The sequence below is a fragment of the Eubalaena glacialis genome, chromosome 6 (genome assembly GCF_028564815.1).
Source record: "Eubalaena glacialis isolate mEubGla1 chromosome 6, mEubGla1.1.hap2.+ XY, whole genome shotgun sequence".
NCBI classification, from domain to species: Eukaryota; Metazoa; Chordata; class Mammalia; order Artiodactyla; family Balaenidae; genus Eubalaena; species Eubalaena glacialis.
Window position 1 is genome coordinate 84,419,513 of NC_083721.1, and position 10,889 is coordinate 84,430,401.

The following is a 10,889-nucleotide window of genomic DNA, read 5'->3' on the forward strand; positions in this document are numbered from 1 at the left end:
AAAAAATGTCTGTCATGCAGTAGATACTCTCTCAATATTAGGGGACAGCCCATTTCACAGGTTCTTCCTCTGTTCTTAAGATACCATTGCTGGCTTGGGGTTGTGTTTGCCTCTGGGGGCAATTTCCCTTCACTGAGACACTGAATACGCTGAAGGAAAAAGAATTCTGGATTATGAGGCTCAAGTCCTTAGCTTTACCCCTCAAGAGTCATGAGACCTTGAGCAAATTCCCTTATCTATAAGATGAAAAGTAGCCCAGCTTCCCTGACAGTAGTACTGGATCAAATGGACAAAGCATGTGACAGACTGGCAGTGGTTAATGGACTTTACATATGCTTGGCATCATCACCCTCTGACAGAAAAGTGTTCGGACTAGGACTCTCTACAGAACTAGGTTCAGGCACACCAATCCAGGACCACAAATTGGCCCACAAAGTCTGGAAAAGAATCTAGGCCCTCTACCTCCGTGGCCATGGCAATGGTCAACTAGCGAGGCACCACAGTCCCACCTAGTGGCCATTAACACCCCTCTTCTCCCTCTCCACCAGGTGTTAAGAAAGGCTACCACATCAGAGGTTGAGAACTCTTTGTTGACCTACTTCAACTGCTGATCATCAGAGTTGGACAGAAACCAAATATACCCCTCTCTGTTTTTTAATATTAACAAATACAAGCAACAGAGGGCCAACTGCTCTCTGCTGTTCCCTGAGGGGAAACCAGAGCACAAAGCTGTTCCTCTGGCCTTCCTCTAACTGCAGGGCCTGCCTAGCTCCTCCTTAGGCAGAGTTGTTATCCAGCCCAACTTCCCTCATCTCAACTCCCCAATCAGGATGGGAGGCACATGGCTGCTGGCGGTGGGAAGAATACTGTAGCTCCAGCCTCTGCTCCTTTAAGTCTCAGCTCAGATGGTGGTCACTCATCCTTCTGCAACTAGCCTCTCACTTGCCCTGGCCCAGAAACCAGGAGGGCAATCAACCACACCCACAGGAGCAGGTAGTGCGACTTCAGTCATCTTCAGATGACTCCTCTTCTGCCTCTTTTAGCCACTGGATGAACCTCTGCAGCTGTAAGGAAGCAGAGCGGAGAGCTACTGAGGGAGGGGCACATAACCCTCCTTTTCTCCTTAGCAGATAAACAGCTCTAACAACCAGAGTCCCAGGGACTAACCACCTGGAGTCTAAGGCCAGGAGCCAGGGAACCAGGCAACCACTGCAGTGACAGGAAGGCAGCCTGACTTACCTGCTGGTTCTTGCGCAACTGCCGGCCCTTGTCAGTTGTATCCCTTTGGCTGAACCAGCTCAGGATTGTTTCCTCGGCCAGGATCTCCAGCTGGTAGAAAGCCATCAGTACCTGCAGAAGGCCAGCAGAGGAGATGAGATCTCAGGGGCCTTGCAGGGTTCAGCGAGACATAACCGATAACGGAGGAAGAGGAGGCAAGATCTAGTGCCTCTCTACCAGGCCCTCAGCCTCCTTCTACACAAGGAGCAGCCTCCTCCAAAACAGGTAAGAATGAGCTGTTCACTGTGATACTGGGACAGGTCTGACTTCTGGAACTATTGCTGGGTAGTGCTTTGAACATTCCCAGGGCAACCTCCAAATGGTTGCCTTACTAGTTTCGCTCCAAGCTGTACTATCCCAGCAATAAGCACAACACTAGGGGTGGATGAAGCTGTTAACCAAACTCCATACGGATTCATGTCAGTCTATTTTGTGTCTCCATGGAGGTCACCAAGGCCTGTTTCAAAGTAAATGCAGGACTGTGGGGCTTGAGGTGGTATTCACCTTGGCCATGGAAGTACTAAGAGCTTCATGCTCCAGGAAGAAGTCCTCAATGGCTGCCAATGCTTCCAAATGATCAGCTGCACGCTTTATGTAGTTCCTAAAAACAGGGCTCCAGGTCTTGAGCAACTGTGGAAGAAAGGAGAAGCTGCAATATATTCCTGAGCATGCACCTACACCTGGACAGCAAAGAAAATCAATATTGATAACATGGGTCTTTCAAGACAAGACGGGGAGTTCCCTGGTAGTCTAGTGGTTAGATTTCGGCACTTCCGCTGCCATGGCCCAGGTTCAATCCCTGGCTGGGGAACTGAGATCCTGCAAGTCACATGGCAAGGTCAAAAATTAAAAAATTAAAAAAAAAAAAAAAAAGACAAGAGGGAGATGATACAGGCCCTGTGGAATTATGTCAGAGGGACTTGGGAGTGCTGGCAGTCAGGACTGGGGAAAAAGAAATTTCCTAGGGAAGGTGAAGGGGGTCAGATGCTGCAGGCTCCCTCAGAATACCTGTTTCCAGCCTAAAGGTTCACCTCATTCTGGGTCAAATCATTTTCAGTCAGACAATATGACAGTCCAGGTCTATTCTGGGTATACCTTTGGGGTCTAGTACCGTCTGAATACTGGAATCTCAAAGGCCACTCAGTATTGAACCTAACTTGACTCCCCTGGACCAGCCAAACCTGCTCTAGAACCTAATCTGTGTCCAGAGGCAAGGAGAAAGGAACCACAAGTAACATATTATCTCACAAGACCTTCTACTCCTGATTTCCTTTAAAGTCAAGCCCAGTAAGGATGTATACCTGTCTCCACCCAACCCCTTGTACCCAGCCCCAGTCTTTGCTTACGGGAATCAGCAGGGCACAGTAGTGGTTTGGGTCGAGTGGGGAATCCGTGTGTTGCAGGGGGAACTCCAGGACCACATGGCTCAGCACCTGCATCACCTCCTTCAGGCTTATGTTGTAGGCGTACCTGTGGGGAGACTGGGGTGACACCAGGGCCTTCATTGGCCCTTTCAGCATACTGTAGGACTATGACTTTGGCAGGACACTGGGGGAGAGAAAGTAAGATGGAACATCATGGAAAGAGAGGGCTTTGGAAGGAGGAAGTCTATGCTGAGGCAAAAACATAATGTTCTCCTTGCTCCAAATGCTACCGGCCTTGTCCAGTTGGGATGTCGAGGGAACAGGTTCCTATTTGGGGAAGAAGTAGGAGAGAACCTACACCTGCCTGGGATCACCCCGAGGAGACGAGAATAAGGAGGAGCTGCTCTTACTTGAGAGAGTTGATCTCTAGGACTAGATTGTCACAAGAAATGTTCTCCTCCTTGCCCCGCTGTAGAGTTCCCAGGACTTCATTCTGGAACACTAAAATCAAAGCAAGAGTAAGTTCATGGGTTGATATCACTCCAGGATGCTTTAAGTCATCCAGTTCTGACTTTATGACCAACCAAACTGGAGGTTTTCCTCTTCTGTCCCAGACACTGCTCCCCTGGCCACTTACCTTTGATGTCATCCATCTGTGGGGAGCCTGCCCGGCTATCTAGCTCTTCAGAATCCATACTTCGCTCACTTTCAGTTTCACTCTCTTCTTCCATGTTGATTTTGAGTCCTGAGAATCCATAAAGGGTGAGAAAAGAGAAAAATATTGAAAGAGCCATTGACAAAGAGCAATATATCTGCTCTGTCTGCATAAATAAAGTAATGAACAAGTAGTCTGATTCTGAAGTGTTCAATCTCCCCCAAAATAATCTGATTTAGAAGGTGGGTGGCAGGAATAAGGCTTAGCTCACCCCACAGATTCTGCCGTAGTTCCTCCTCTTCCTCCATGTTCATGTCTGCTGTTTTCCAGAGGTAGCCCTGGCCTGCAACTCCAACTTCTGCTCGATTGTAACCTGGAAAAGGCACGGATCTTTAGCAAAGGCCCAGTAGAAGCACCAACCCCTTAGGGGGAAACATTGGTTTTTCTATGGGGCAGAGAGACACACAAATAGATGCCCCACACCTGCTGAGCCTCACACCTTTCAGCTTCACTTTCTCCTTTTCTTGGTCAGCCCCAGAATCATCACTGAACTGACCATCATCCTCATCATCCTCTGCATCTGGAGGGTGCAAAGAGATCACCGAGCCCTCAGGCAGCGTGATATCTGGGCCTACCACCACCTGGAGGAGAAAAAAGGAGTGGGTGGTACAGACTGATTAGTGTGTTGGGGAAAAGTACATCCTGAAAGTCAGAGTGACTTTTTTTTACCAAGCCAAGTAGAAGGCAAATGAAACCACTGGATTGGGACTCTCAATTCAGGCTGGACTGGGTGGACATAAGGCCCCTTTCTGGCTCAGCATAACCACCACTCAACTTGGGGGCTATGTGCAGTGTGGAACAGGTCTTACCTGGGAAGTGAGGACACAGCGTGGCTTCAGGATAACTTTTTCCTTGACCTCAGCATTGTCACAGAGCACAGACTGACGGATCTGTGCTCCAGCAGCCACTCGGACGCCCTGCCATAGGAAGGCCTCGTCCAGCACCACATTATCACCTGGCTCAGGACAGGAAGGATTCCTGGTCACCCAGGGCTCCAATTCCAGACCAGGGCCGTTTGTGGAGAATGGGGCTGACTGACATCAGCACAGCTCCCACCCAGCTCTACTACTCCATCCCCAATTCACCAGGAATACCCTCTCCCTCTCTAAGCTTGGGCCAGAGACGCCTGACTACCCTCCACCAGGTTCACAACAATTACAGACTATATACTGGACTTAAGAACCTGAGAACCCTTAAGATTTCTGGGGACCCCTTGAGCTCAAGAACCTTACTAGAATTAAATCCATGCCTAAAAGTAGAACCAAATTATTCCACCTCTTCTTGTACATTTTAGAATTAGAATCTTATTGTTGTTCTTTTAAAGGGGTGGTTCCATTAGAAGCATCACTTTCTTATAACCAAAGTGAGTTACTAAGAGTAGAAAGAACACTGGACTTAAAATCAGAACACTCAGATTCCAGTCCTAGCACTGCCTCTTATTAGCTATGACCTTGGGTGAGACAACCTTACAGCTTTTTCGTTTATCTATAAACTTATCTATAAATAATACCTACCTCACAAGGTTTTTAATAATGTATGCAGAAGCCCTTTGTAAACTGCAATGCACTAAACAGATGTTATTATTGCATGTTAATTTTTCAGTTGGTCCTGAATGTGAATATAGGGTACCCTGGAATGTGAAGAGTCACCCAATAACAGGCTCACAGGCCACAAATTAAAGTATCACTGTTTTTACATCCCTATTTCTTCCTTTATTAAGGCAGCCACTCTAGTTCCTTATTCTCTGAGGCTATCCCTCTGTATCCTTTTCTGGAGACAGGAGGTTCCCCCAGCTTCCTGCTCCTAGGATGGCCAGCTTGACCTCCCCACCTGTACTCACCAATGTGACAGCCAGGGCCAATGACACTGTTGGTGATGGAGCAATTGCTGCCAATGACAGTGCCAGAGCCCAGGAGCACATTTTCCTCCAGTATGCTGCCATGACCCAGGCTGACCTCAGGCCCTCGGTAGATGTTGTGTCGGGAGTGAGTGCAGCTTTGGGTTGTGCTATCAGTGAAGTTCGCCTCTGGGGTGAGAGGGTAGACCCATCGGCGGATGACATCAGCGCAGACAGCAGCATACATGTGTAGGTTGGAGACCCGGGCACCATATTCCTTAGTTGTCACATGCATGTGGATCTGGTTTCCTAAGATCTGAATGAGGAGAAAAAAAGAGAGGTCACCCAAGCAAGCAAGCGAGAAAGAACATCCCAGGTATAATTATATTCTAACTTTCTTAAGTTTCCTACTGCCTCTCAATGTCACAGCCAAGTGGCCTGAGACTTTTCTCTATATACTGCTTCCCTCTCCTCTCCAGCTCTTTTCCGTCCTCCTAAGGTTTAATAAAACATAAAAGGGGACCAAAACTCCCCCAACCCTGCCCAAGGGAAAACAAACTTTCACGTTATGTGTAATGGTGGATGCTCATGTTTTTAGTAATTAATCTGTTGATCTTGAGATGTTTTTAGCATGTCACTGGTGGTCAGATGGTATTGGGGATCTGCCAAAAACCACAGATGAATCTTTTGCTTTTGTGTGTCAGTAGGGTCTATTGTGCCCTAAAAATGGGTAGAATAAAAAAGCAAATGTAGAGAGAAAAAAAGGGGGACCAAATTTATCAGCGTTGAGATAAAATCACAGCCTTCTTCTAAAGAGGCATTGGGAGCCTTTTCTTACCTCCTCATTTACTAACAGGCCTCGCACAAAGTCATCTCGAGTTTGGTAGTCGAAGTTGTCTGTAAAGAGTTGAGCCACCTGTGTGGGGAAGTCAGAGGGGGCCAAGGTTAAGCACTATTCTCTGGAAGCAAACACAAGCCCCCCAGAGACCTATCAAACACCATGACAGCAGGATATGGGCCAGAATCCCAAAAAAGTCTGCCAATGAGATACTGGGGTCAAGATGATAGCACCTATTTGCTGTAGATAAGAGAAAGAAGGAGAAGAAATATACCCTGGCCTTTTAAGGGGGTGATAATACACCCTCAAAGTTCTACTCTTTGGATGTGCAGCCTTGGCCCTGAGGAGCCCACCTGAGGAGAGCAGATGCTGATATGACAATCAAGTAAATCATAGCGAATCTCCACTCCATCTCCACTGCCCTGGAACAAGCTCTGTGGGGAGAAGTTACAAGGACTTTATTATTTTTTTAAATAAATTAATTTATTTTATTTTTGGCTGCGCTGGGTCTTCATTGCTGCGTGCGGGCTTTCTCTAGTTGTGGCGAGCAGGGGCTACTCTTTGCTGAGGTGCGCGGGTTTCTCACTGTGGTGGCTTCTCTTGTTGTGGAGCACGGGCTCTAGGCGTGCGGGCTTCCGTAGTTGCAGCACGTGGGCTCAGTAGTTGTGGCTCACGGGCTCTAGAGCGCAGGCTCAGTAGTTGTGGCACACGGGCTTAGTTGCTCCGTGACATGTGGGATCTTCCTGGACCAGGGATCAAACCCGTGTCCCCTGCATTGGCAGGTGGATTCTTAACCACTGTGCCACCAGGGAAGCCCCTACAAGGACTTTAACTCATCTCTCCTGCTGAAGCCTGTCACTTTCCCACCTCAAGGACCCCAGATACCCACACACCAGAGGAAAAGAAAAACGTCGGAGGCCTTGGGTCTTCTGGAAATGGAGCACCTGGTTTGTGGCACTATCCACAGCCACTACCACATTGTCATCATGGCAACGAGTTGGGTGGCTGGGGGATGACTCCTTGAAGATCATCGTCATCACAGATACATTTTTTTCCAGCTTCCGCCTTAACCTGTAAAGGATAGGAGGGAGAGAGTTGCAAAAAAGCAGTCTTAGGGCTCTGCTGGTCCCAAACCTCATCTCTACCGTTTTCCCATCCTGACCTGTGTTCTTCCAGGGCTCTGGTAATATTGATGTTTGAGATGACATCCCCATACACCAGAAGGAAGTCAGAGCGCACCAAGGCCTTAGCATCAACATCACGGAGAATATCCCCCAGTGATCTATATAGCTCTGATGTAATTATTCGAACCACATTGAGGGATGTAGGCCGGCACCACTTGGATTTCCTAAAGGAAGGGAGGTGAGGGGGATGAGTAAGCCAAGCATAAAGATCATGCAGAGCTTCCCTATTTTTTCCCCCCATTCAACATTCACACTCCTTTGTTATGGCTTTTTTGGGGTTCCTGCCAGCGTCCTCGACTCCAAAGAGGTTTATGAACTATAATTAATGGTTTCAGCATAGTCTGTCACTAGTCTTGTTTTATGGGTTAGAGAAACATGGCTATTTCCTCTCCATACCCTGACCCCTGTCCCTAAACATGGATTTGAACTAAAAATCCCGCTGAGACTTAGGTTATACAAAGTATCCTGGGAACACACATTTCATGCCACTTTTCTCCTTCTAAAGCTCATATCAAATTTAGGAGCTGTTTGATGGAGACCATGCTAATATCCTAGTCTTTATTTCCTAAGCTTCCATAAATCCTGAGATTCACTCTTTTTCAAAAACACTTCGCTAAACATTTGTTAAGTGTTTACTATGTGTGTGGTACTAAGCTAGGCACCAGGAATACAAAGATGAGGAAGAGCTCAATATTTAGAAGCTCAGTGGAAAAACAAAGATATTACTCTTGTAACTTGCATATTGGAGCCACTAAATAAAAAGCAAAACCCATTGGGTCCAAACTTTGTAAGTGAGATTCAGAAAAAATTCAAATGCTATTCTTTAATCTTTGTCACAGCTTCAGCTGCTCACCTCCTAAGTGAAGAGAATGCCCTTAGACCTTATGATGGGATCCAAACAGACACATTTTTCTCCCTCATAATGTCCTCTTATTTAGTTATATACATCCTAAGGAAACTGGGAAAAAATGGTGAAACATGGAAAGAAAAGTTGCAGAGCCTTACAATAAATGTTCCTTGATTTGAGCAGCCTTCCAGCAACAAAAGACAAAGGTTTCCTGTACACCTGTGGCAGTCAGAAATTCCAGAGTGTAGTCAATTAGCGCCACATTGGCCAGGGGCAAGAGGACCTGAGGGTAGGAGACGAAAAAAAGTCATGAGGGTCCTCTGAGTATCATTCTTTCCCCCATTTCAACCACAATTTTCACTCCTCTATCAGTATTTTCAAACACTAGTTTTACTTTATCTTTCCTATTTCAAACTAATCAGGCTGCTGCCTTTGATGTTCATGGCATACTCTAAACATCAGAGTCTAATGGGTTGCAATTTGGATGTAAGCATGGAATCTACTTGCTTAGCATCAGACACAGAGCTGGTATAGAACAGCAGACTACCCCTGACAAAGGATAATATAGAAATCAATTACATCTCCAGAAGCTTAAGCACCACTAATGCTTTTTTTCCTACAAAATTTCCTTCCTTGATCCCTTTCTAAGAGTCAGGGGCTAGCCACCCCAATCAACTGTACAAAATAAACAGCCATTAGACTATTTAGAGGGAGTGGGGAGTCAAAGAGGGTTTTTCCTGAACCGAATGCAAGTCCTTTTCTTTGAACTGGGGACTGCTGAGTGACCCAGCAATCCCTAGGACTAGCTCAGTCCAGTTCCCCAGTGTCTAGACAATACTGGGGATGCGGGCAACCAGCCACTGAACCCGTTTTGTTCTCCTTTTGACAGCACTAGCTGTCACCAAAACCTGAAAAGAAAAAAGGCACACTGTAAGAGATCCAAAACAGCTGTTACTATGGGCTCAGACCAGCCTGCTCTTTTTTTAGGCACATGACCTTCCTTTTGGAGGCAAAAGGAGGTGACAGTCCCTTTCACCTAAGAATTTCTCTTTCCTCTACATAAGGGCGGCGCAGCCTCCTCTTGAGGCACTGAATCCCCGTGTGAAGGCTTCTCACAAGCACTGCTTCTACATTAGCCCCTGCAGGCCTCCCAAATGAGGTGGACAGCATTACGAGTGCCCAAATCTGCCAGCCACTCACTTGGTCAGGCAGTCGTCAGGGCTTTAGACGGTCTCTCCGCCTTCCTCCTAACCAGAGAAACCCGATTTCTGGGAAAGACAGTGGACACAAGTCCTTCCGCGCCTCACTAGGCAGCCGAAAAGATAACTTGCTCTAGCTCCGCCACCTCCGGGCCCTCTGGCAGCTCTCGCGCGCGGCGCTCACCCGAGGCTGGTCCTTGGAGATGGGGAAGAAGCGGCGGTTGAAGCTGTCGGCCACCAGAACTGCTTGTAGGGGCGGCGGCGGTTCCTCCTCCGCCCCTCTGGCTGCCCCACCGCCGCCGCCGCCGCTGCCACCGCCTGCCGGCCCGCCGCCGCTGCGCTTGTTGGCCCGACCGGCCACCACACCAGGCGGCGCCACCACAGTGGCCGCCATCTTCTTCTCTCACAGTCACCACTTCCGCTCGGAAACTGACACGGCACGCAGTAGGGGACAAAAAGGTCCAGCACTCGAAATGCGAAGCACTAGCGAAGGGAGGGCGGGACGAGCTGAGGAGAGAGGAATGCGCATGCGTCTCCCCTAGCCCTGCCTGAAGGCTGAGCAGCGAGGAGCACGGCGTGGGGCCCCGCGGCGCTGGTGGCCGCATGTTGAGGCGCCCGGGGTTGGGGTCCTGTGGACTGCAGACTCCATCTGCAAGTATCATCGGCCGTCATTTGTTCGTGAGCAGGCTGAGATTCTTGGGGGATAATGAGACTCGTGGTCTTTGCGAAGCGGCCAGATCCTTTCTGGATGTGTAATCTTCTCCGCCCCTAGCACGTTAAAAATTGTGGTCCTCCGTTTTCATTCTCATCACCTAATGTGACCCGGCACCCTGGGGAGCTCAGAACCGAGTCAGACATTCCTTTCCCTCAGGGCACTTACAGTCTACATAAATACAGAACGTGGAATAGAAGGGAGAGTAGTAATTGTATTAAGCGCTGATCCTGGCGGGGAATGGTACAAGCATTATCGCACTTAGTTCGTCACACATATCTGAGAGAACATTTTATTCATTCGTTCAACAAACATTTCTTTTTTTTAAAAAATTTATTTTATTTATGTATTTTTGGCTGCTGTGGGCCTTCGTTACTGCGCGCCGGCTTTCTGTAGTTGTGGAGAGTGGGGGCTTCTTTTGTTGCGGAGCACGGACTCTAGGCACACGGGCTCCAGTAGTTGTGGCACGTGGGCTCAGTAGTTGTGGCTGGCGGGCTCTAGAGCGCAGGCTCAGTAGTTGTGGTGCACAGGCCCAGCTGATCTGCGACATGTGAGATCTTCCCGGGCCAGGGCTCGAACCTGTGTCCCCCGCATTGGCAGGCGGATTCTGCGCCACCAGGGAAGCCCCAAAAAACGTTTCTTCAAGTCTCAGTGGGGTGAAGTTCACCCAGCTACTAAGTGGAAGAACTGGTGTTGGAACCCGATCCGTATGATGGCATAGCTCCACAATCTTTCTGCCATGTGTGGATAAAAAATTATTATTTTATGATGTCTTCATTTATTCATTCATTCAGCCTATCAGCATTTACTGAAACTCTACTCTGTGCCTTAATCAGATTGGAAATAAAGGTGGAACCACGAACACTCTAAAGTTGAGTAGGCCTGGAGGATGAAAGCCGCAAGGCCCGAGTCTTG

At 48.2% G+C, this 10,889-nt stretch overlaps 1 protein-coding gene across 3 annotated transcripts; it reads right to left on the reverse strand.

Annotated features, from left to right (window-relative positions):
- Nucleotides 1-571: 571 nt before the first annotated feature.
- On the reverse strand, nt 572-9,675 carry EIF2B5 (eukaryotic translation initiation factor 2B subunit epsilon). 3 transcript variants are annotated; one of them, XM_061194427.1, is made up of 16 exons: nt 9,447-9,675; nt 8,222-8,346; nt 7,195-7,380; nt 6,977-7,103; nt 6,386-6,466; nt 6,033-6,110; nt 5,198-5,510; nt 4,167-4,312; nt 3,779-3,938; nt 3,569-3,670; nt 3,280-3,387; nt 3,053-3,143; nt 2,625-2,748; nt 1,783-1,908; nt 1,240-1,350; nt 572-1,064 (listed from the first exon to the last, which is right to left on the reverse strand). In XM_061194427.1, the coding sequence occupies exons 1-16, from the start codon at nt 9,654-9,656 to the stop codon at nt 1,005-1,007; spliced, it is 2,148 nt and encodes a 715-aa protein (XP_061050410.1). In that variant the 5' UTR covers nt 9,657-9,675; the 3' UTR covers nt 572-1,004. The 3 variants fall into 3 exon arrangements, with proteins under 3 accessions (XP_061050410.1, XP_061050409.1, XP_061050408.1); XM_061194426.1 differs by having other exon boundaries at nt 3,797-3,938; nt 6,926-7,103; XM_061194425.1 differs by having other exon boundaries at nt 6,926-7,103.
- Between the last annotated feature and the right edge of the window lie 1,214 nt (nt 9,676-10,889).

Coding starts and splice junctions, on each gene's coding strand:
- EIF2B5 (XM_061194425.1), bottom strand. CDS start 9,656: ATGGCGGCCACTGTGGTGGCGCCGCCTGGTGTGGTGGCCGGTCGGGCC. Junction 6,111..6,385: donor TCAGCATCTGCTCTCCTCAG/GTGGGCTCCTCA, acceptor TTCCCCACACAG/GTGGCTCAACTCTTTACAGA. Junction 2,749..3,052: donor CTAGAGATCAACTCTCTCAA/GTAAGAGCAGCT, acceptor GTCTCCCCACAG/GTACGCCTACAACATAAGCC.